The sequence below is a fragment of the Asparagus officinalis genome, chromosome 2 (assembly GCF_001876935.1).
Source record: "Asparagus officinalis chromosome 2, Aspof.V1, whole genome shotgun sequence".
NCBI classification, from domain to species: Eukaryota; Viridiplantae; Streptophyta; class Magnoliopsida; order Asparagales; family Asparagaceae; genus Asparagus; species Asparagus officinalis.
The window spans coordinates 798,938-824,150 of NC_033795.1; the positions used below are offsets into that span (position 1 = coordinate 798,938).

Here is a 25,213-nt window from a genome sequence, read left to right on the forward strand (position 1 = left end):
GAAACGTGGGAAGGCAGTTAAAACGAAAACTGCCTGCGGTTACTGTTTCCGAGACAGTATTTACTGTCTCGCGGGCCGAGACAGCAAACACTGTCTCGCCCGTCGAGACAGCAAAAGCTGTCTCGCGAACCTGTTTTCTGCCAACTGTTCTTGGAGGTTATAAATACCCTCCTAAGGCCATTTTTCCAGGGGGCTGATCATTGTGAGTACTTCAGAGCAATCCAGAGCAATCCAGAGCAGAGAGAGAGCAGAGGTGCTGATCTTACGGCCAATCCTTGATAATCAGGCTTTGACTTGATTTCAAGAAGAACGACTATCTTACATCGATAAGATATCGTTTCAATTTCTCACTTCGATAAACGAAGTCAGAATCATAAACCCCTCACGGTTCAATCAGAATCTGTGATTTGGTGGTCCACGAGTCAAAGCGCTCCCGGCACAGGCAAAGATCCCACGAAAGCAGTGATCCAAACAACGATCCTGCGTTTATTTTCTCAAGAGTTGTAATTTTCTTTTTGTTGTGTAAAAGAGTCTTATAAAAAGGCTGTTTTCTTTGAATTTATTGTAATCGACCGAAGATATAATGAATTCCACAACGAAACCAACTTTTGACGCAAACAAGCTGGTGACCACAGTGGGAGCCAACGGTCTCGCTGCCGAGACCGTCGTGTCGCAGCCGATCAAGATTCCAGTTGAATCCATGGTCGAATACGAATTCGACCAGACCAAGTTTGAGGAATATCTCTCATCATCCTCTTCAAGATCTTCATTATCTCGCAAGTACAAGAGGATCTCACAATTGAGGAAGAGTTGCATGCCAAAGAAGGCACAAAATGAAGACTCTCGCTTGATTGTTGCTGAGAATTTCACTCGCAATACTTCTGCTCACAATGGCTCTTATCTAGTTAAAGAGTCATCGAATCAAAGCCCGCCGGCATTAACGAAAAGAGCTCGTCGGAGACAACGTCAACGCCGTGCTCGCCAAATGGCTAAAGCCTTGGAACAAACCGACGGGGTTCGTTACCACGCGGACCTAGAGTCGAGGAGACATCGAGTGGTTCAGTTGTCTCAACAACCAATCACTCGTATCTCTGCTAAAACAACGACGGATGAATGGACTATTGTCAAAAAGACTCGTTCGACCCTCAAAGAACGTATACAAAAACGTCGTGCAAAAGCTGCTAATGCCCATGCTCTCTCACAACAAAGACGAGAAAAGAGAAAGGAAATGGTGACCAAAGAATCACCAAAACTTCGTCAAGTTTGGATTCCAAAGTCTGGACTTATGCAAAATCAGCATTCGGAGCCCGTTAAGACCCCATACCCGCAAATGGGTGGTTTTAGACGTGCGACTCCCAACATAACCTTGGATCGCTCAAAGACAAAAATAAATTGTCCTGAGAATGCCAACAAGGTTTTATACCCCCAGAAGAAGACGCATTCACCAAATGATATCGTCATACCTGGGAGATCATGCCAACAGACGATACGATTTTTTGGCAATCATACCGATGAATCGTATTATCAAGTTGGGGTTGTGAATAATTTTCGAAAAAGAGTTATTCGAGAGATAAACTCTCGTTGTTCCTGTGCGCGAATCGTTAAAACAGCATTATCAGAATATGACTGTTTCAAACGAGAAGTCATCCCACGAAAAATCTCTGTATTATCGAAGCCTAAGCCGAGACATTTCCCCAAAAGAAAATCAGCTGCCCAAGATGATGAATTCCCTGAAGTCACCATCAACGTGGCTGATAAAAGAAAGTCTAAGCAGCATTCAAGCGACTCAAATCCCGACTTTTCCCCAGAATTTCCTCGAGAGGAAAAGTCAATCCAAGAATTGCCCGACGGAAGTCTCGACTCCGGCCAGGAGCTATCAGGAGAATGCATGAAGAGATGTCATCAGAGGATGAACTCTCGGACACTTGTTCTGCAATCGCTTCGGATGATACAATATCTAGCACAGGACAAATCAGAGAAGTATTCACAATCACTGCTGATCAGTTCACTCAAATACTTCAGGAAGCTCTAGCCAAACAACGTGAAGAAATTAGAGCAGAAGTGAAGACAGAGATGAAGTTGGCTATCCAACAAATGAGAGAACTGTTAACTCAACAGCCTCAACCTCCTGAGTCCTCAGCGAGCTGAATCCAGCCACCACACTCAGAATGTTGTAGATGATAGTGATCCAGAAGTGGATGAAGTCATTATGGCTGATACACCTCCCAATGGCAATAACGCTGGGGGTGGTTTAACGGATCCTCCCAATAACGATATTGGGGGTGGTTCAATAGCACCTCTCAAAAGGGGTGGCCTAACTCATTCTCCTCAACTGAAGAAAGAGACGATAACGAGAAAATGCAAAAGCTTGAAGACAAAATCAATTCTTTGATGACGGCTCAAGAAGTTAAGAAGACGGGTATTCCATGTCCTTATCCGAGGGAATGGGATTCAATACCATACCCGACCAAATTCAATCTGATTAACTTTACACCGTTTGAGGGGAAGAGTTTGCCGATTCAGCACTTGATTTATTTCAAGTCTCATTTGGGCATGATCTCTGGAAACGAGGCTTTAATGGTCCGGTCATTCGTTGGCACCCTTCGTGGGCCCGCCTTCGATTGGTACCGACGGCTCAAGCCAGGGAGCATCAATTGCTGGGATGACATGGAAAGTTTGTTCCTCAGCAATTTCTTCGATGATGACACCGAAGTGTCAATCGGAACCCTTTTGGATGAGAAGCAAAAAGACGGAGAGTCAGTTGACAATTTTGTCAAGCGCTTCCGTAACATGGCAATGAATTGCAGAGATCCTATCACGGAGGAGTTCATCCTGCAAACATGCCACAATAACCTCTCCATCGATGTCTTGGAAGCTCTGGGGGTCGTGCCATCCACAACTTGGAAGGAGTTAAAATCTCGGGGTGAACAAGCTGAGCACTTTCTTAAAAGAAAGAAAGCTGAGAGAGGCCAACCAATGACATCTGCAATCATTGAGTATGCGACTCTCGATCCGAAGTTTCAAAAGGAATATTCTTTCGAAGATGATGAAGCTCCAGCCATCTTGGAATACCTCCTCGCTAATGACAAAATCGAGCTACCACCTATTAAAGATCAGGAGGAAGCTATAATGATTACAGATCCAAATTACTGTGCGTACCACAGAAGGGTTCTTCATCCCACTGAGATTTGCTTTGGACTCAAAAACAAGATCCAAGCCCTAATTGACTCCGGCGTCATAACGACGAAAGAAGTCGAGTAAAGACGACCATACAACTCCAGTGGGTGCACGAGTATAAACTGTTTCCCCACACTCCAAAGAGTATATGAGTATAAACTGCTTCTCGATTATCCAACTGAGTACAATGTTAAACCCGGTTTCGCAAAGGAAGCTGGGGGTGGATAAATCATATAACGGGAAGTTCCTGGAGAATCTTATATTCTTAAGGATAACCCGAACATGCGACTGAGGATAACGTACTCCTCGTTACACCCAGTTTTGCAAAGAAAGCTGGGGGTGGATAATTCATGTAACGGGAAGTTCCCGGAAGAATGTTAAATGTAATATTCTTAGGGATAACCCCGATCATTATGAACAAAGTGATAAACACTAAACTCCTACTATGACTTCCGAATACTCTTTTGCTGAGATGAGATTCGATCACCTCTTTAGATCAATCTTCCCTCACAAAATTCCCATTTTGGTCAAACCTTTAAACAGTTAGGACCAAAGCCAAAATCCCCTCTCGATTCGTTCCATGAACGAGAGGTCCACAAATTGAACGATCAAACCTTTAAACAGTTAGGATCGTCTCAAATTCCCATCTTGGTCAAACCTTTAAACAGTTAGGACCAAAGCCAAAATCCCCTCTCGATTCGTTCCATGAACGAGAGGTCCACAAATTGAACGATCAAACCTTTAAACAGTTAGGATCGTCTCAAATTCCCATCTTGGTCAAACCTTTAAACAGTTAGGACCAAAGCCAAAATCCCCTCTCGATTCGTTCCATGAACGAGAGGTCCACAAATTGAACGATCAAACCTTTAAACAGTTAGGATCGTCTCAAATTCCCATCTTGGTCAAACCTTTAAACAGTTAGGACCAAAGCCAAAATCCCCTCTCGATTCGTTCCATGAACGAGAGGTCCACAAATTGAACGATCAAACCTTTAAACAGTTAGGATCGTCTCAAATTCCCATCTTGGTCAAACCTTTAAACAGTTAGGACCAAAGCCAAAATCCCCTCTCGATTCGTTCCATGAACGAGAGGTCCACAAATTGAACGATCAAACCTTTAAACAGTTAGGATCGTCTCAAATTCCCATCTTGGTCAAACCTTTAAACAGTTAGGACCAAAGCCAAAATCCCCTCTCGATTCGTTCCATGAACGAGAGGTCCACAAATTGAACGATCAAACCTTTAAACAGTTAGGATCGTCTCAAATTCCCATCTTGGTCAAACCTTTAAACAGTTAGGACCAAAGCCAAAATCCCCTCTCGATTCGTTCCATGAACGAGAGGTCCACAAATTGAACGATCAAACCTTTAAACAGTTAGGATCGTCTCAAATTCCCATCTTGGTCAAACCTTTAAACAGTTAGGACCAAAGCCAAAATCCCCTCTCGATTCGTTCCATGAACGAGAGGTCCACAAATTGAACGATCAAACCTTTAAACAGTTAGGATCGTCTCAAATTCCCATCTTGGTCAAACCTTTAAACAGTTAGGACCAAAGCCAAAATCCCCTCTCGATTCGTTCCATGAACGAGAGGTCCACAAATTGAACGATCAAACCTTTAAACAGTTAGGATCGTCTCAAATTCCCATCTTGGTCAAACCTTTAAACAGTTAGGACCAAAGCCAAAATCCCCTCTCGATTCGTTCCATGAACGAGAGGTCCACAAATTGAACGATCAAACCTTTAAACAGTTAGGATCGTCTCAAATTCCCATCTTGGTCAAACCTTTAAACAGTTAGGACCAAAGCCAAAATCCCCTCTCGATTCGTTCCATGAACGAGAGGTCCACAAATTGAACGATCAAACCTTTAAACAGTTAGGATCGTCTCAAATTCCCATCTTGGTCAAACCTTTAAACAGTTAGGACCAAAGCCAAAGACCTGAATACTCCAATAGGTACACGAGTCTAAACTGTTTTCCTACCCTCAACAGGAAGTTTCTGGAGAATATTACTCAGAATATTCTTAAGAATAACCTGAATACTCCAAATAGTATCAACTTGACGACAAGAGCTGATTTCACAAGTACAAGTTCCAGCTTTAATTCAAGATCTCTACAATGGACAAGCGATAAACGCGATGCCGGGAAGAATCTTAACTATTCTACAAAGCACTGAATAGATTGAGAGACAAAGAGATCAAAAGTAGAAGCCACCTACGGGTTCCTCTACACGATCTACTCAACCAAGCATTGAAAGGATCGTAAGTAAGATCTATCTTATCCAAAGCATCCCAGAACTCCTCTATAAAAGATTGAGTCTGGAATTCTTTTACTGTTTGGAGAGACAGTCTTTTACTGTTTGGAGAGACAGTCTTTTACTGTTTGGAGAGACAGTCTTTTACTGTTTGGAGAGACAGTCTTTTACTGTTTGGAGAGACAGTCTTTTACTGTTTCGCAAGACAGTCTTTTACTGTTTGGAGAGACAGTCTTTTACTGTTTGGAGAGACAGTCTTTTACTGTTTGGAGAGAGCGAGACAGTATTTACTGTCTCGCCGTGCGAGACAGAATTTACTGTCTTGCACGTGAGACAGTTTTCAGATGGTCAAAACTACCTTTACAACTGCCCTACACGTGGCCACTAACTGTTCAAGAACGTGGGAAACGTCGTGGGCGAGAATCACGTGGATAACTGCCAAAATAACGGAGTTTGAAACGTGGGAAGGCAGTTAAAACGAAAACTGCCTGCGGTTACTGTTTCCGAGACAGTATTTACTATCTCGCGGGTCGAGACAGCAAACACTGTCTCGCCGAGACAGCAAATGTTGTCTCGCGAACCTGTTTTCTGCCAATTGTTCCTAGAGGCTATATATACTCCCCGAAGGCTATTTTCTCAAGTGGCTGATACTTCAGAGCAATCCAGAGCAATCCAGAGCAGAGAGAGAGCAGATGTGCTGATCTTACGGCCAATCCTTGAAATTGAGCTTTGACTTGATTTCAAGAAGAACGACTATCTTACATCGATAAGATATCGTTTCAATTTCTCACTTCGATAAACGAAGTCAGAATCATAAACCCCTCACGGTTCAATCAGAATCTGTGACTTGGTGGTCCACGAGTCAAAGTGCTCCCGGCACAGGCAAAGATCCCACGAAAGCAGTGATCCAAACAACGATCCTGCGTTTATTTTCTCAAGAGTTGTAATTTTCTTTTTGTTGTGTAAAAGAGTCTTATAAAAAGGCTGTTTTCTTTGAATTTATTGTAATCGACCGAAGATATAATGAATTCGACAACAAATTCGACTTTTGGCGAAAACATTGGTGTTAAGCATTTTGTGTGCCGCCCGTAATCCATTTGGAGTTCCAAAATTTGAAACGGGATTTTTTATGTTTTACTCGGATGGAATATCAGAATATACTGAATTGATAAAGCAACACCCACAACAATCAAATGTTGTCTTAGTTCTTTAGGGGCTAACGCTGAGTTTGATTTTGATGGCTTCTCCTAGATTGGACTAAGTCAAAGTTCTAACATATAAAAGTGTCATACGTAACTATTCGATAACCAGGAACAAAGTGTTCAGCGATCTTTAGCTGCGAGCAGCTGCTGCTGTTGGTGGTAGATCGGAATGTCAGTTTGTTATAACAATAAATCAAACAAGGGTACCTCACCTCTCAACAAATCAGAGTGGCGCAGCGGAAGCGTGGTGGGCCCATAACCCACAGGTCCCAGGATCGAAACCTGGCTCTGATAAAAATTTTATGAAGTCTTTTTCCATTTCTATTTTCTTTCTCGAATTTTTTTAAATATGTTTGGCGGGCGAAAACTTGGCGGGCAAAAAAATATTCGCTCCCCGCCAAAAACAGCAACCGCACAATCCCTCTCGTTAATCAAGGCCAAATTACACTATTCCCTTCACTTCTCTCTCGTTAATCGCATAAACATCCGGTCCCAAAAAGAGAGCGGAAAAAAAAAACCCTTAAAAATGTTAGAGCTCAGGCTAGTCCAAGGCGGTCTCTTGAAGAAAGTCCTCGAATCCATCAAGGATCTCGTCACCGACGCGAACTTCGACTGCTCCTCCACCGGATTCTCCCTCCAGGCGATGGATTCCAGCCACGTGGCGCTCGTCGCCCTCCTCCTCCGATCCGAGGGTTTCGAGCACTACCGCTGCGATCGTAACATTTCGATGGGGATGAACCTTAACAACATGGCCAAGATGCTGAAGTGCGCCGGGAGTGACGATATCATCACTCTCAAGGCTGACGATGGGAGCGATTCTGTTACCTTCATGTTCGAAAGCCCAAGTAAGCGATGATTTATTTGATATTCGGATTAATTTTTGAATTTTATTTTATTTTATTTTAGAGCGTTCGTTTGTTCTGTTCTGTGAACCGTGAGATTTTTGGGGGAAGCCATAACTTTGTTCATCTTTGTGCTGAACAGCTCTAGGGAAGATTGTTTTTCCCCTGCTCACTATAAAACGTGAAATTGAATAAGGTTCCAGAATTTTAATTGAGTTACATTCTTAGACCCAGTATTCTTAATAATTTTGTTCCTTTTATATTCTTAAAATAATCTAGGTGTTTAGGCATAAGTACTTCTAATTTATGGGTTTTCTTGATCATGTTCATGTGTGGCTTATAGTCCCTAATGCTTACACTCTTATATTCGTTGTGTATACGGGATTTAATAGATCAAGATAGGATCTCTGATTTTGAAATGAAGCTCATGGACATCGACAGCGAGCACCTGGGCATTCCTGATGCCCTGAGTTCAAGCCTATTGTGAGGATGCCCTCTTCAGAATTTGCAAGAATCTGCAAAGATCTCAGCAGCATCGGAGACACTGGTAAAATTTTGTGCTGAGTTAATCCAGGTTTCAAAAGAAAGAAGAAAAAAAAAATTCAAACTTCATTTTGTTTGAAACTCCTTTAATCTGGGGTGCAGTTGTTATTTCGGTGACTAAAGAAGGTGTTAAGTTTTCGACAAGAGGAGATATTGGGAGTGCCAATATTTTTTGCAGGCAGAACGCAAGTGTTGACAAGGTATCTCTTTTATTATGAGGCTAATTGCAGATATTACTATTAGGGGTTATTTGTGTATTATATTTAATAAAGATAGGCGCTTGACTGATTTATCTCTTTGTTATCGCTACTTGTCATGTACCTATCATGTGGATGTCATATATGTGATGTATAGTAATAAATCTCTCGATAACCATCCTTGGGTATAAGCAAGAGCGTAACCAGAGTTTGCTTGCCCAGGGCAAGAAACTCCGCCTCTCCCACGACCTCTCCCTCCTCCCCTCGCTTCCCCTCCTCTCCCGCCACTTCACCTCCCTCTCCCACAGATCCAACCTCCTCTCCCTCCTTTTACAGTACCTCCATCTCAACAATCCCCAACCCTCCTCTCTCGCGCCTCCCTCCTCTCTCTCACGACGTATTCATAGACCACATTTATTTTTTGCTCTTGTCCAGGGCAAAAAATAATCCTTGCTACGCCACTTGGTATAAGGAGATTTAAGTAGCAATTGAAATATTATTTACTGTGTTGCAAAGAGAGCTTTAGGTTTTTTAGGGATTGATCGTAGATTCTCTGGAAAAAATCCTGGATATATCAATAAGTTAAATGAGTGCCTAACTCTTGGCTCTCTTTTTTCTTTTGTTATTGTTGATTTAAACAGCCTGAGGAAGCAACTATTATACAGATGAATGATCCCGTGTCGCTGACATTTTCTCTGAGATACATGAACTCCTTCACCAAGGCGACGCCTTTGTCTGAGGCAGTGACTATTAGCCTTTCGTCTGAGTTGCCTGTGGTTGTTGAGTACAAGGTAGCAGATATGGGTTATATTAGGTTTTATTTGGCCCCCAAGATTGAAGATGATGAGGAGGAGATGAAACCAGAGAGCTAGGTCTTGCAAGCGAATTTTAGTAGTTTTAGTTTTGACTCAGTTTCTATTGTCACTGTTTCACCCGTTAGTTTGTTCTCTGTGCCCTAATTTGGCTAACTACTATTTTGATTGTGGGTTGTAACTTTTTGCAATGTTCCCTACTTCAATGAAGCTGATCTTTTTCTCTTTTGAAACATGAAAAAGACTCTAATTTGTAATAACACTAGATAAGAGGGTATGGCTGTTTTTGCACCTGTAGTCTATTTTCTGAGAAACCATCTGCTATACTATGTTGGAAAAATATCATCCTACGTCCATTTCAAAATCATGCAAATCAGTCTCATAAGCATTTACGTTTCAAGGATAGGCGCTGGGAATTTGTTGGCCGGTTCTAGTCTCATGGAGGACAAAACGACTCCAGGCCTAATAATCTTCGGACATTGCGAAACACTTGCGTGTCATTTCATAACCTCAAATGTTGTCAGCTGTTGAATGTAGATAGGATAGAAGCATCAAAACAAGTTCGGCACAAGGATAAAAAACAATCTACCATTCGCCCTTGATGAAACACATACCACATAAAAGGAGAGAAAAATTCCAGCACATTAACAAGATGAATCCCATCAAATAACCACTTTTACAGTATACCATATCTTAAATTTGGAAACAACTACAACATTAAAACAAGCCAAATATTGCACAAAATTCACAAACACTATTGACGTCTGAACCTATAACAACTATGCAGAAAAGGAAAAGTATTTCCAAGAGGATACATCCATTGAATGATAAAAAAACACGCCAACTTTCCCAGAAAACGGAAGGCATTTGAGATTTGAACCCAGAGCTCCTTTCTTGGATTAATCCTGCATCTGTATCACCTTTGGTTGAATAAAAATTAGTGATTATGGAACGCAATGTGTTCAGCTCCACAGCATCTACAGCAACAAGCCTCACGAGAGCCTCTGTCTTCTCTGTTAACCAAAATTGTGAAAAGGATAATCCGCAGCCAGGATCATGGCAACTTCCAGTTTTCTCCAGCATATTTAGCTTGGCTCCCAAGTTCTTCCTCAATCCTAAGTAACTACAACAAATTAAGAAAAATAGAAATTGTCATGAGAAAAATCTAGAATAGATAATAACCCAGTCACACTGGCACAAGACAATCTAATCCTCATCAGCTGTCCCATGAAAGTAAGCTATCATAGAATCCATGACACTATAGTACTTTTTATTGCAGGTAGATTATAGAGTGCGCCAACATTAAATTAATTTTAACTGTGAAAGTGCTATGAGGGAATACTCGAAGGTAAGTCTACAGCTGGATACCACAGAAAGACACCTGGGCAATATGAAGTAATGAACATATGACAAGTAAATGAAAGCCTTGCACAACCTCTACAGATTGGTAATGCAATGATCCAGAGCAAGAGGTACTTACATACATTTAAATTTCTTACAGGCAGAGATCAAATATATAAGCTGGTATTCCAATGGCATTTTCTAGTAGCCTTAAGATCATGTTCAGTCACAAAGGCAGCAAGTATAGGAGGAAGTATCATGTAATCATCAAGTAACTGAATGACTACAGACCTTTGATAGTGTGCACCTTCACTCAAAACCTGTGGACCCCCGCAACTAAACATACATTCACTCAAAGCATATGGACCTCACAAGTTAACATCAGAGTTGGTGTGCACATGCAGCACATTCACTCAAAAGATGTGGACCCGACAACTTAACCTTGTCTGATGTACATCCTGCGATAGTGCAATAGGAATGCAGAAGGCATCATACTTTATTATTGATGTTTTCTTGAACAGACGAGAGTTAACATGGTCATTTGGCATATGATGAAAGGCTAAAATCCCAAAGGCACATAATAAATCAATGTTAGCGAATAGAATATGGACCTGATTATACTTCACTAGTCGCTCTCCACGACAAGGAGCACCTGCCTTAATTTGACCAGTTGCTAGACCAACTGCTAGATCAGCAACAAATGAATCTTCTGTTTCTCCGGATCTGTGAGATGCAACCACTCCCCACTGGGCATCCTTTGCTTGTTTCACAACTTCTATAGCCTCTGTGACAGTTCCAATTTGATTTATCTGAAAATAAATAAAGCTTTCTATCAATGTTATAAATATAATGTCATAGAATATAATGTCATAGCTAAAACTGAAAGTTGGAGACACAACTGGGACAGCAATTCTTATTTCTTAGCAAATTTAATAATAAGAAGTTTTAAAAAATGGCCTGATAATTCTAGCTCCTAACATCAAACATTACATTAACTGAACTTTAGCGCCTACAGGTCGCATGGTTTAATATAATTTCTTAATGATCTTCGTCGAAACCTAAAGTAAATATATCTGAACTCAGGGTTGGATATTGGGAGCTGTTGTAATTGTATTTAACTGATTTTAGCCTTGTCAGTTCCGGAGTCCTTAATAGCTCCAGCTCTTACATTAGTATAATAGTCTCTGCCAAACCTGCCAAAAATTCTAATAGACTTAGACTCCAGCATATGTATCTCCATGAATGAACAAGTATCTGGAACCTTCACTCAATTGGACGTGAACTCGTGAAACAACTTCAATATATTTCAAATTTCAATTACTTCCCTTATAAATATTAAAGAAAGCCTCGACACTGCTAAATATGCAGATAAAGAAAACAGCATGCCTGCCTGTGATCCCAACATACCTTGAGGACAAGAGAATTGCAAGTTGATTCATCTATTGCCCGTTCTATACGTTTTGGGTTTGACATCAATAAATCATCTCCCACGACCTGCAAAACTATTTTGTCAATTGCTGAATCTATATTAACGTGGAAATTTTCATAAAGCACGACAGACCTGACAGATTCCAAGGCCAGAGAATAACTTTGTATGCTCCCAATCATCCTTATCAAACGGTTGCTCGATGGAGGCAATTGCATAATCTAGAGCGGAAACTGTATGTCAGAAATCGCCTGCTTCAAATGCATTGATATGAATGAAGGAGGTCCAATAAATACCTGTACAAAGTCTGGTGTACATCTCAATCATCTCTTCTCCAGTTTTGAAGTTCTGTCCAGACTTATTTGGAGTTTTGAAGTCCAAATCATACTTCTTTCCTATCAGAATTAAAACCATGAATCAATCCAGACATGTCAAAAGAAAACTATGCTCTAGCAAGGCATGAACAATTTAAAAAACATGAACATAAAATATATGGTACAAAATTCCAACTTAAAATAAAAGGCATAGAGAACAATGTAAACCATGATCAACCGGAACTTTTCAAATCACTAAAGGAACTAGTTTAAATGCTGCTGTATATGGTAAACAAATGGAGAAGTGGTATTTGTTCATTGTCATACTATCTGAATCTCTCAATATATTATGGCTCATACAATCTTTCACTAACAGAGAACCATATGGAGAGTGCCAGTTTACCTATGCAAAATTCAGTAGCAGCAACATCTATTGCCAACTTAATTTTATCATTATATCCTGCTCTGTCAATGGCCTCTTTGACAAGATCCAAGCCATCGGAAAAGCTGGCAAATCAAAATAAACAGGCCTTAGCAGGGGAAGCAAATACGATAAAATTCTGAAACTAAGAAGATAATATATTAACTGAGTTGATATAAGTTTGAACTATGAAGATATTGCATCTAGTTACTGAATGTAATCTATTAATCATTAAAATATATCCTGACTAGACTACCCAACTTTAACAAAACAACCACCAATTCCCTTAAAAAATTATTTTAAAAAAATTATTTAAAAAAAACATCCGGAATAGCTTCTGAAACTTGGAACAATGAAGTAACAAATAGGTTCTTACGAAAGAGATCTGTTTTACACTATGACAAGGTTATGGCCAAAGCTAATATCATTCACAAGACAGGACATCATAAAGGCAGTAATACTTGCCTGGAAATATCCGGTGCAAGACCGCCAATATCACCAACATTGCACCCATTGGAACCACACTTTTCAGAGATAATAGCCTGTTCTTCCCAAGTCAGACAAGGTGAATTTAGTAACAAGTTATGCTAACGTACAACAATAAGCAGCATATCAGAAGGGTTGTCAAGTGGCAAGCTTCTGGGACTGCCGGACCCTATGTTACATATTTTTACCCAGGCCTTAATTTTCTTATCCAGAAATAAACGGAATCCCATGCCTGGTCGAGCACATTAACACCAATTACCCTAACCCAAAAGTTCTTTAATCTTATTTGTCATTTAAAGGTCCAATAACTAGAATGGAATATGAATGGCTTAAAACTCAAATAGAAGTAAGCTGTGGTTGATTTAATAAACAAGTTCAAACAGCCAGTGGCAATTATTGACATGTCCAAAAGGTCGCTCATTATAAATATGCTTGAAAGGCCTTGAGTGAACTAAAACGATAATGCTTCACTATAGCACGGAACTATAAAAAGAAGGCAGTGGAAAATTAAAAGCTTATGAGTCTTGCAAATGGATATTCTAAAGGTCATCTAAATAGTCTCTTGATAAATTGGTCATTTCAAGGAAGACATCCTGTATTGATCTACGAATTTAACTAATTCTCAAGCTAGGTCTGAAAACAGAAGCACCTATATAGTTCAAAAACAAGAATTTGCCATAACATTAAGTGAAATACTATGCAATGCAGCGAAGAATGGTTCATTCATCACAAGCAATTCATAAATAATCATATAAAAAAGGTGCTGATACTGTTTATCTTCCCATTAAATTACCTTAAGGTGATGATAGGTCTCAGAACCCATCTGCAGAGCTTCCTCGAAGTTATGAGCACCAGTTGGAAGAATCATGATTTCCTGGAGTATAACTATATTTGGTTAACCAACATTAAAGCTTAAAATATAATAATATTCAAGCAGCCATCCAACGTTTACAGATTTTGTAAAAGATGAGCAATAAGCACAACTTAGAAGGCAAATAATCATAGACAAAGCTTTATAAGTAAAACAAAAAGGAAAACGGTGAAGTGAGAAAGTGAGTGTGGCTTGGGGCCCATGAATAAAACTAATGTGAAGAATCCTGTTAAGTTTGACCTACAGAAAGGAGTAATGAGGTCAGAAAACCCCAAATCCATGCTGAGGCAGATCAATTGATTTATCTGATTTCTTGATCAATTTGATCGGACATGTAGAATCTTCTTCATTATAAGAGGATCCTCAAGAAAACACGGTTTATATCAAATAAACTATACACTTCAACTTCTGTGTGCTATGACTTTAGCTTATAAACATAAAAGAACAATACACACTCTTTTGCAAAGATTAGGTTAAGGTTATCAGAATAATTCTTTACTCAAGAGCTTTATCCTCCAGCAGCCCATTGTATGCAGTGGGCTTAACAGAGCCTAGTTGCAATTCCGAGTGAAAGAATAGATAATAGCAAGCATAGCAACTAGCTTCCCTAGCTTGCTTTCCTATCACTAGAACTCCCGAATAAGTAACTTGAACTGCTGAATTTCTTTGTCCTTAACCTCACTCGACTCAGCCTCAGGTTACCCACAGCGTCTGTGCCGGCTACATTCTAAGGTTCAGATTTGTCTGCCTATCCTAGGTGACCATCTTCGTCTACTACAATTATCCGAGTGTAGCATAGAATGTGGTACAAGTCTCACCATTATTAATAAAGTTGGGAGCCGAAAATAGATTATGACATGGACCAATTAGTTATTTTTTTATTTTATCTGTGAGCAATTTATCCCAAGTTTTGGATTGAACTGATCCATCGGCACAAATTGTTCATAGGATATACCTCAGCTCACATCCATATAACTCAGCTTACATGCAACAAATAATATAATGTGAGATATTTTTTAGCTTATACATCTCAATCAATGTCAATCAACTGTCTAATAGGAAATTGATTCCACATGACCATAGCTTTCAAAACTAGTAGCATATTTATGCATATATTGATGCTCGGGTGGTATTATTGAGAAATTGACATATTATGCATCTCATGCCCTTACATCAGAAGCCTCGCTACAAAAAAAAAGTCATGTTATATTATGAATGGAAAGCTACTTTGATAAAGTTGGCTAAAAATGGAAATGTGTTTATGTGCACCCTTTTCTCTTCATCATGAAATCTAATTAAGCCCCTCATTTTTTGCCACTCAGTTCCCTTTTTAACCTCCGTATTAGATCAAATAATCCATCATATAACAACAATGAAACTTATCAGAAGACAAGCATAATGGTAGGACTTGAGACATGTGAATTCTAAACGCAAACATATGAATTGACAGGAAAAGTTAAGAAATATCATATGGAGGTCAGGACTTGAGACAAACAAACTGAAGGAGGAAAGCAGACTAGCTGCCCATAAATTACAGAGAAACAAAGAAAGCATAAACAACTTTATCTGTAGATGACAATATTCTGATTGCCAAAGCAAAAACAATTGAAGTAGCAAGCTATTAAGGATTCATGCTTCCAGTACAAATTGGACCATAAAGTGAATTACAGTTTAGTCGATGATTAAGCTTGGTAAGAAGGTGCATCTAGACACCAAATATCGTGAGGCTGTTGGGCGGCCTTCAACAGTTGGAAAATGAAGCCCATGTAGAAAGTGTGGTATCAGCTGATTTCCATGACTAAGTAAATACGGCAACAAGAAAACTACTTGGCAAAGTCACAATTTCTTATTTGTGGGCTTAAAAAATCCAGTCAATACTCATCAATCCCCAGATATCAAAATGCAAACTCTTAAGACACAAATCCAAAACTTGCATATACTTCTGAGAAGCAAAGGTACTAACAGAGCATTAAGTTATTGCATACGAAGACCTCTGCTAAGCAACTAATGAGAGAAGTCAATGAAATATGGTCCTCATAGGCAACATAGTTTAAAGCAAATTGTTACTTTAAAAAAAAAATCTGTTACATTATGTCTCCTTTATTTACTTCCGAGCATGAAACACCTAGCCTTCGCCCTTCACAAAGCTCAAACATTTTAAGATAACAAGTCCGACCCCCGCCCCAGACACACACACATAGCAGAAATGTACACATCCCGTATCTTAACTCTCATATAAATCAATTGAGTTGGTTACTATTCACTGGATGGGTAAACAATCCAGCTATGGACACTAAAGATTATCGTTTTTTCATAAAATACTGTTTTCCCCTGCCAATAGGATCTGGATTATTATATCAGGGGAGAGAAAATACAGGTTGAAGCTCAATCTCTGGCTTGACTTTCATTTGGGAAAATAAGCAAAAACGTATATTACTCAGATATATAACCTGGATTAATAGATATCATACTTGAAGGGCAAGGTTGTTCCCGGCATGTTTTCCGCCACTAATGACAGTAATTGCAGGAACTGGAAGCACTGGATCATATTTACCAGAAAGATCAGCAATATGTTTATATAATGGGACCTGAAGAGTGCAAACAATCAAAATGCATTAGAACCATATGAACAGGGAAAATAAACAACTAAATAAAAATAAAACATGTGCCTCTTTTTCAGCAGCACCAGCTTTGCAAGCAGCAATTGAAACAGCCAACATGGCATTTGCTCCAAGTTCAGCCTGTGGAAATACCACATGCCTGTTATATCCATTACCCAGATAAAATAAGTCACATAATATATGCTCAAACATTCATAACTACAAAGAAATAATGTTTATCATGATTCATAACAATGTATTTTTACAAACATGGCCGACTAGTAGGACATTAATTTAGTAATAGGCAAAAAATATATGTACAAGCCTCATTCTACATCATTAACAGGATTCCAACTAACACTAGTTGAAGGCAAAAGATGATAAAGAAATGAACAAGATGAAGTTTCAGGGATCTCCTTTTAACATAAATAATTTTCACGAGTATTAGCAAATAAATCCAGCAATAATAGTCTTAACATAAAGAATTTTCTCAAGCCAATGTTCTATCAAGAAAAAACATAGATGTCAAGCATAAGGAGCACTTACCTTGTTCTCCGTTTTATCCAAATCCATCATGGCTTGGTCTATCTGTGTTTGGAGTGTTGGGTCCATGCCTATCAAGGCCTCAGAAATCTTCTCATTGATATTCTTAACAGCTTTTGAGACACCCTTTCCAAGATACTTTGCTTTGTCGCCATCGCGTAGTTCAGTAGCTTCATACCTGGGAAAAGCAGATAAGATTTGTAAATTTATCATATGCAAGCTTTTTAAATGTTTTAAAAAAAACAGAGAGTAAAAAAAGCAAAATGTATCAAAGTTTATAACAGGAAAGAATACTGATGAACCATTGAACAGAAATCCCTGGGTTGCATCATAAAATAAGCTGTTTTCAAACTATTGATTAGTGAAACAAAACAAAACTTTTGACTTTCCATTTTAATTTCAAATGCATCATCATATACATGTATTCCGTCGATGAGCATAGAATGATGAACTCAAAATTGATTATCGTGTACGCTAACTTTCAAGTAAGATAAGGACAATGCTCGTGGTAGCTGTCACAAATTTCCATGCGGTGCTAGAGCAGATGTGTGTGCAAAAAAAGGTTTGTCCAATATTTAATCTCTTTGGCATATTCATGGATAAGTATTCGTGCAAATGAAGTTCCTAAGTAAGAAAACTTTCAGGGAGGAACAGTTTTTCATCATTGACAAAAACATAGCAGTGCTTGCAATTGGCTACAGTTCTTAAGCATGTCCAGGATAGTCTTTGATAATTGGGCAATTGTTATGACTAATGTGCACCATAAACAGAGCTTGTCAAGCTATGGGTATTTTGCAATAGAGGAAACCTACATGTTGTCTTTAAGTTGCTTGCATGACCGTCGGAGTGTAAAGGAGTAGATTTAACAATGCAATTTGCTGGACATTAAAAAGTCAATCGCCATACATCAAACCTAGTGTGAAGTAACACAACATCCAGATTCCATATGGCTATCTTCGAAATCATTGCTTCCTCGACACACTTTCCTACTGATTTATCATGTTTCGCAACTGAAGACTCCTAGCAATGGACGAATCGCTCAGCATATGTATTCGCCTAAAATTATCCCAACCCCGCCTATCTATATCTTCAGCCATCCCATAGTCCAATCATTTGGAAGATTGCTTCTCTTATAAGAGCTGACAAGCAACAGTAAGAATGAAAATGCACTACTTAACGAACATCAACAATGTTAGAGACTTTATATATTGCTACCAAGATCATTCCCCACCAAAAAAAACCCATAATCTCTTCTTCTCAGCTGTACTTTGGACATTGTAAATGGGGTACACAACGCATTCAATTAATCAGCACATCGTTATTTTGAATGTATGCTTTTCTAGAGAACGGATTTTTTTTAAGAGAGAGGATAAACTCACATTCCAGTATAAATTCCACTGGGAGCAGAGGCTCGATACATCCCTTTGTTGGTATACAAATCAACCTCCACAGTAGGGATCCCCCTGCTATCTAGGATCTGCCTCGCTTTAATCTTTGTGATTGCCGATGGAACGGCTTTCTTCATGTGATTCGACTGTCGATCCAGACAAAAAAAAAACTCATCGCCCTTGAGAAACCCTAATGTGATGGGAAAATGGTAAAAACATCGATAACTAGGGTTTAACTTACGATGAAGAGAACTGGATCCGGGGTTTTAGCCCTCACTGCAGCATTGACGGCGTCCTCGATCTTTCGAGGGAGCATGTGCTTGTCGAGGTAATCTTGAACTGACATTTTAGCTCGATCTCCAAATCCCTTGGGCTCAAATTTGAAACCCTAGATCCCCTAAGATCTGCGTTGAATTCAACAGCGAGATGATGGGGATTTCAGATATTGGATCATCGAAGAAGAGGCTTTAGAGGTTAGTCCTGTTGAGGGGGATATTTTACCGCAGATCTCGGGGTATCGACAGTGGTGATGAGCAAAACAGTATGGTGAAAACGGAGGAGGGGATGCGTTTAAATGACACGTATAACCTTGCTATTGTCTGAGATTTCGCGAATGGCTCGCTCATTTTCAGGGGTAAACAAGGCTTTTTAAGAGGGTAGTTTCGGAAATCAGAGTGGTGCTTTGTGGATCCTTTGTGGATCTGAATTTGATCCGAAGTTATTAGCTGATAAAAGCGAAATCCGATATTGTCCGGAACGGGTCTACACCCGTCAGCAACCGACCTGCGTTAATTTGTAATATCGGAATAAAGCTTCTGCGTTTTACGGTGGAAAGTACAAAATATTTTTACTGGAATTTTGATGGATTTGATTGAGGTGGGGCAAAATCTGGGTTTTTTAATTTTTTTTAAGGATTGGGTCCTCTTCAAGGGTTGAGGGTTCGAAATTGGACTCGCCCTACAACATAGTATTCCCTGATACCATAATGTTAAAAATTCATTAAAAAATTTATGCCTTAAAAACTCCACATCATTAGGGAATAGGCACTTGAAGGAGATAGTTTATCGTCTTGTCCATTAAGTTCTTTTTTCATGTAATTATCACAATGTGCTTTCGATAATCGACAAAATAATATGTGCGTCATGAAATTGAGTTGTTGCATGCACACAATGATCATTTTAGGTGTTTTCATGTTTTAACCTTTCTAAATGACTTTTAAATTTCCTAATTAAAAAAATACTTTTTGCGGATCATGATCCAAGAAGTATCTAGAAAATATATTCCTACCTTATGATAAACAAGAATAATTATAGGACATATCATTTCAAACCAACCATTACAATCTACATCTTCACATTTTAATAAACCCAAATTCTCATGAATAATTTGCCAATGAATTAAGCTCAAAACTTGCACTAGTTAATGGATATTATACTACATGCAGTCACAGTAGGGCATTGCTTTTGCATGTTGTTTTAATAGCAAATATAGAATTAAAACTTATTTTGATAGCAAATATTTGATAAATATAACATTAGTTTACCAACAGATGTCTAACAATTAACATTTTCTATTTTAGTTTGTCTGATGGATGAAAAGGGGATACATATTTTAATAACCTACACATAATCCTTTAATCAAATTTAGATGTAGCAAACGCAAAAAATATACTTGCTTTTCATTCATTGACCATATCATGACATGATATACCTTAGATCATTCAACACATTGCCTCGTATTGGTATCAAGTAATGGATATGAAAGAATATCGATTACTTGGATAAAATAATCAAGGAAAATTGTAAGTGGATAATCATCTCGAATGTTATAATAAATTATATATGACCAAACATCTACTTTGGCACAAAGAAACTCGTTAAGAAAGTGCTAGTCACTTAATCATATCATATCATACTCCCTTTAAAAGTACGAGTTTAGAAAAATCTTTTGGTAGACAAAAAAATCCTTGAAATTCAAATACAAATCCATTAAGTAAGAGTAAGTTGATAAATTGATGAATTCTTATTGGATATACATAGTATGAAGATAATGATATAGTTTAAATTAAAATGTAAACCCGAATGAAATTATTAAATGCGAAATTTACAAATGTATACAAGATGAATGGCGTATATGTAAAAATCAAACAAATTAGTGAGACAAATAATATCCGCCCCAGAGGTCAAACACCAGAACAGTACAGACCTACAAATGTACCTAATGTGGACGGGGTATTTGCAAAATCCATCAAACAAATTAAAGAGAATAAATCGTTCTTAAGATTATAAAAAAGAAAAATTAAAACAAACGGTTGCGATACGATGACAACGTGACAATCTCTCACCAACTAAAATTCAATTAGTTCACGGTACTGCATATTTAGTTTCAATGTTTAATTATACTATTATTAATTAAATAGAATTCTATATACAATTGTTATCCTCTCACACGCAACATCACATATCAATGTTTATAAGCCAAAAAACTACAACAATTTTCGTAGCACTTTCACCTCCTTCTATATGTATATGCATTTGTTATTTTCTTCTTATTAGATTAGATTAGATTAGACTATTTTAAAGTAATTAATTATATTGTATATTTATTTTTTCTATATCAAGAAATATAAACATATTTCACATCACTTTCATTTATTTTCTTCTTATTAGATTACATTAGATTATTTTAAAGTAATTAATTATATTGTATGTTTGATATTTTTATTAGATCAGAAATTACAATAATTTTCATAACACTTTCATCTCCTTCAACAGGTATGTGCCTTTGTTATTTTATTCTTATTAGATTAGATTAGATTGTTTAAAAAATATGAATTATGAAATTGCAATAATTTTCACATCATTTTCATCTATTTTATTCTTATTAGATTAGATTAGATTATTTTAAAACAATTACTTAGGTTGTATGTTTGATCTTTTTTTTAAATCACAAAGTTTAATTATACTATTATTATTTAAATAGATAATGTTTGTATAAAAATCAAAGAGAATCTCACACATATCCTAAATCTTAATGTCAATTGTAATATTTACACATTGGTGTTGGTTAAAATAAATTTCATGTATGGGCTTAACTTATATAATCCTACTTTAACCAAATTAGATAATTTATTTTTTTATCACCCAAACTCTTTGACAAAACAAAAAAAGAATAGCAATGCTATAACTATATATATTCGCGGGACCACATATATCTTGAAAATGAATGAAGAAAATCACACAAACAAAAACCATATTAATTACCCACACGCAGCCACTATTTTCAAAATCACCATTCTCCATCTCCATCTATTGTATATCCACATACCAAATTAAACTGTTGTAGTTTCTCCTCACAAACTACACTATTGATCAACCCGCCTTTTTCCTTTGTTTTTAAATTGTATAACATTCATTGCGATGAAGACTCACATGGGTCCTCTACCTGCCTTGAACATCCAAAAAAATTTAGGCCTTATAGTTAGTTAATAATGACATCCTATCATTATAAACAAACTAAGTAAAGATTAATATTTCTTAAGAATGTACTACGTTCCCCTATCTTCCACTACAAAATTGTTAGTTGTTTATACCTGCCCACAAGAGATTTTTAAAATTAATCATCTATTTCATAATTTTTTTAAAAATGTTTAAACGAAATTTATGACAAATATAATAATTCATGTTTATAGTTTTTAACTCAAAATGAATCTGTCTTATTTTATAGTAAGAAATTAACAAAAAAATAACACGTGCATTACACGTATAGAAGAACTAGTTTCTTTATAAAATTCCGAAAGTCAACAAATTTAAAAGCAAAACCTACTCCAAAACCAGCCACACCCTTTTTTAATAGAAGAGGGAAAAAAAGAAAAAGATAAGAAAATCAATCCCTTCAGTAAATATCTCAATATGCTTTCAACATCTCAGATCCAAACATTTTCTAACTGGATCGGATCCAAGTGAAGTTCCAAACCCATCTAAAATTATCTTCACTCGGCAAAGGCGAGCATCTTGAAAAGAAATTGCCCGCTATCATCCATTCCCCGCCCCCGCCACTCTCTCTCTCTCTCTCTCTCTCTCTCCCTCACCTTCTAGGGTTTTACTCCTGCTCCCATGGCCGCCTCAATTACAACCCCCTCAATTTCTCCACCGATCGCCAAAATCTCCTCTCGATCGATCAAGCCTCAGCGCTTGACCGAGCTTCCTCTTCGCCCGATTGATCGAAGGGGTCTATCGGTTCGATGTAGCTTAGATTGGAGCTTGGTCAATGGATCCGGATCTGGATCCGCTGCTGAGTGTCGTGGGAGAGAGAATGAGCAGTTCGTTGGCTGGTTTCGAGAGGCTTGGCCTTATATTAGAGGTCACAGAGGGAGCACTTTCGTGGTTGTGATATCGGCAGAAATTGTGGCTAGTCCTCATCTCGATGCCATTCTCCAAGTAATTGTTAATCGATTTGATGATTTTTGTGGTTTTAGATGCCATACTCATGAGACTTGTGATTGTTTATTTATCCATTTATTTTCCCGAAACAATGCAGTTTTAGAATAAGGCACAATAAGCTATATCTGGTGCTGTTGTAATCTCAAACCGAAAGTGTATGAAGTGTTTATCGTTGGTGGAATTAGTATAGCTCTAATAAGCTGCTTGACAATCTTTGATTGAGCAAAATACCACATGGAGCAGTACATTCGCCTTAATTTGAGGGGTAATAGGTTTTCGTTCAAGGTTCAAGCATATTGTTAAATTCTTCATAGCTGCGAGAAAACAGGACAGTTTGGTAGATACATAATACGGGTCGTTCAGAATTAAGAGGACGATTAAGATTATAGCATACTTATCAGACCTTTTAGCCGTCACTGGTACTTTAGAGTTTAGACGTGAACAATGCCGACTCTCTAAGGTAAGCAATTAAAAAGTTAGAAACCTGGCTGGACAGCCTTCTGTTCCCAACCTTTCTTGTAGGTTGCACGTGCCACTGCCCAATTCTGCCTATGATCATTAATTTAATGGAGGAGATAACTCTCAACAGAACTGAATAGAAGAGTAGGATTCATATAGCTGACCCCAAAAATTTGGTATAAAGGCTTTGTTCTTATTGTTTTTTATATAATAATTTGCATGAGAAATCACTTGGTGCACATGGTTCTGTTATGGATCGCATGCTAGTTTATTTACTTTATGATGTTGGGGTGGATGAACGTAAACCTTTAATTGTTTGCTGATCTTAGTTAAATCTGTGAGACTTGTTATTGTTAATGATACCTCTTAGCAGTATTTTTTGCAACTCTTATTTTTCACGATTATCGTCTTCAGATGCTTTCTTTATGTGCATATTTGCATACAGGACATATCTCTCCTCCATGGTATGGGTATCAAGTTTGTGCTCGTTCCTGGGACCCATGTCCAAATTGATAAGCTTTTGGCAGATAGAGGTTAGTAGGAAGATATGGTATATAATGCTTACTATATTAACTACTTATGTTACTCAAAAACAATATATATATATAATCTATTGTTTTTATTATGTTCTGAAACTCCGGGTCAATCTATTAGACGTTGTTATTATGTATTAACTATGATAAGCTCTACTTGATAAGAAATTGATGTCAAACGCACATCCTATTTGATGTAGACCTTTGCTTTTAGTCATTTTGCCATCTATGCCTTGGACAGCTTAACTTTATCACTCAGAGCCCTTTTTGATCATGCGGTACTCTCAAACTATTATCTGGCACTTGGTAGATATTATATTGGCTGATTGAATATTACAAAACAGACACTCAAAAAGTTGGCATTTCAGCTAATCAATATATTTTCTAGAAAACCTACAGTTTATTCTCATTTTATGTTATGATAAATTCTCTTAATTACAAACTTACCTTTAGACATTGACCCGCCTAAAGTACAGAATCTTATGCAACTGGGAAAATTTTAAATCATTTATAAATCACTCAAGCGAAATTGGTTCTCCATTTCCTTTCCAATGTATAGAAGAGAAGGAATAGTTTGAGATGTTGAAGTGAACGTCTGGTCTAAAACACTTTTCACAAAGAATATTATTTAAACTAAATGAATTTCATGATGCCTTAGTTGTTACTTTTCATGCTTATAGCATAAATGCTTATAGCTCAAAGTGCACACTGAATAATTCCAAAAGATATAATTTCTTGTAGATGGGGCAAACTAGTTAAGGTCTATTGTAAAATTTGAATTATTAATTATAGTGCAATATAGTAATTTTTTAAATTTAAGTTGTGCAGTTTTCGTGGCTTAAAAGAGTTTGTCGTTCAAGTTGATATCCCTGAAATCAAATTTCTCTAGGTGGCATTAACTTTATTTTGGTTGAAAGTCTGTTAGATATCATGATGCACAGTGCATGCATGTCTAATTGTCTCTTGGCTAACTCTCTTTACTAAAGCAGTTCTCTGCTGAATCCTTTCAGGAAACAAGGCCAAATATGTTGGTCCATACCGAATTACAGATTCTGATTCATTAGAGGCAGCTATGGAAGCGGCTGGAAAAGTTCGTCTTACAATGGAAGCAAAGCTTTCTCCTGGACCTCCTATACTGAACCTTCGTCGACATGGTGATAATAGCCGTTGGCATGAGCTTGGAGTTTCTGCTGCAAGTGGCAACTTCCTTGCAGCTAAGGTAATTGTGCTTGTACATAATATTCAAAATTGCTATTGATGCTCTTGAAATATGTATGAAATACTGATTTTGTAAAATTGTAGTAAATAAGGCAGATGGGTTTAGAATCCATTTGATCATGAATATTTGCCCTTTTGTCTAAGGT

The 25,213-nt window shown here is 37.8% G+C and overlaps 2 protein-coding genes, 1 non-coding gene and 1 pseudogene across 3 annotated transcripts in view; 3 read left to right on the top strand and 1 right to left on the bottom strand.

The window, feature by feature from the left end:
* On the top strand, positions 6,854–6,925 carry TRNAM-CAU. Its single transcript has one exon. It is a non-coding gene; the product is annotated as a tRNA-Met (tRNA).
* LOC109829792 lies at positions 7,079–9,316 on the top strand (annotated as a pseudogene).
* On the bottom strand, positions 9,650–18,962 carry LOC109829793 (cytosolic enolase 3). Its single transcript, XM_020396834.1, has 13 exons — positions 18,657–18,962; positions 18,407–18,561; positions 17,031–17,205; positions 16,554–16,625; positions 16,356–16,472; positions 13,807–13,887; positions 12,993–13,069; positions 12,510–12,613; positions 12,089–12,187; positions 11,928–12,013; positions 11,774–11,860; positions 10,978–11,175; positions 9,650–10,148 (listed from the first exon to the last, which is right to left on the bottom strand). The coding sequence occupies exons 1-13, from the start codon at positions 18,759–18,761 to the stop codon at positions 10,080–10,082; spliced, it is 1,425 nt and encodes a 474-aa protein (XP_020252423.1). The 5' UTR covers positions 18,762–18,962; the 3' UTR covers positions 9,650–10,079.
* LOC109829794 (probable amino-acid acetyltransferase NAGS2, chloroplastic) overlaps positions 22,458–25,213 on the top strand; it is an 8,507-nt gene continuing 5,751 nt past the window's right edge. The window contains exons 1-3 of the mRNA XM_020396835.1: positions 22,458–22,854; positions 23,762–23,849; positions 24,860–25,068. Coding sequence (XP_020252424.1) covers positions 22,531–22,854; positions 23,762–23,849; positions 24,860–25,068 — 621 coding nt within the window. The 5' untranslated portion in view covers positions 22,458–22,530. The remainder of the gene's footprint in view (positions 22,855–23,761; positions 23,850–24,859; positions 25,069–25,213) is intronic.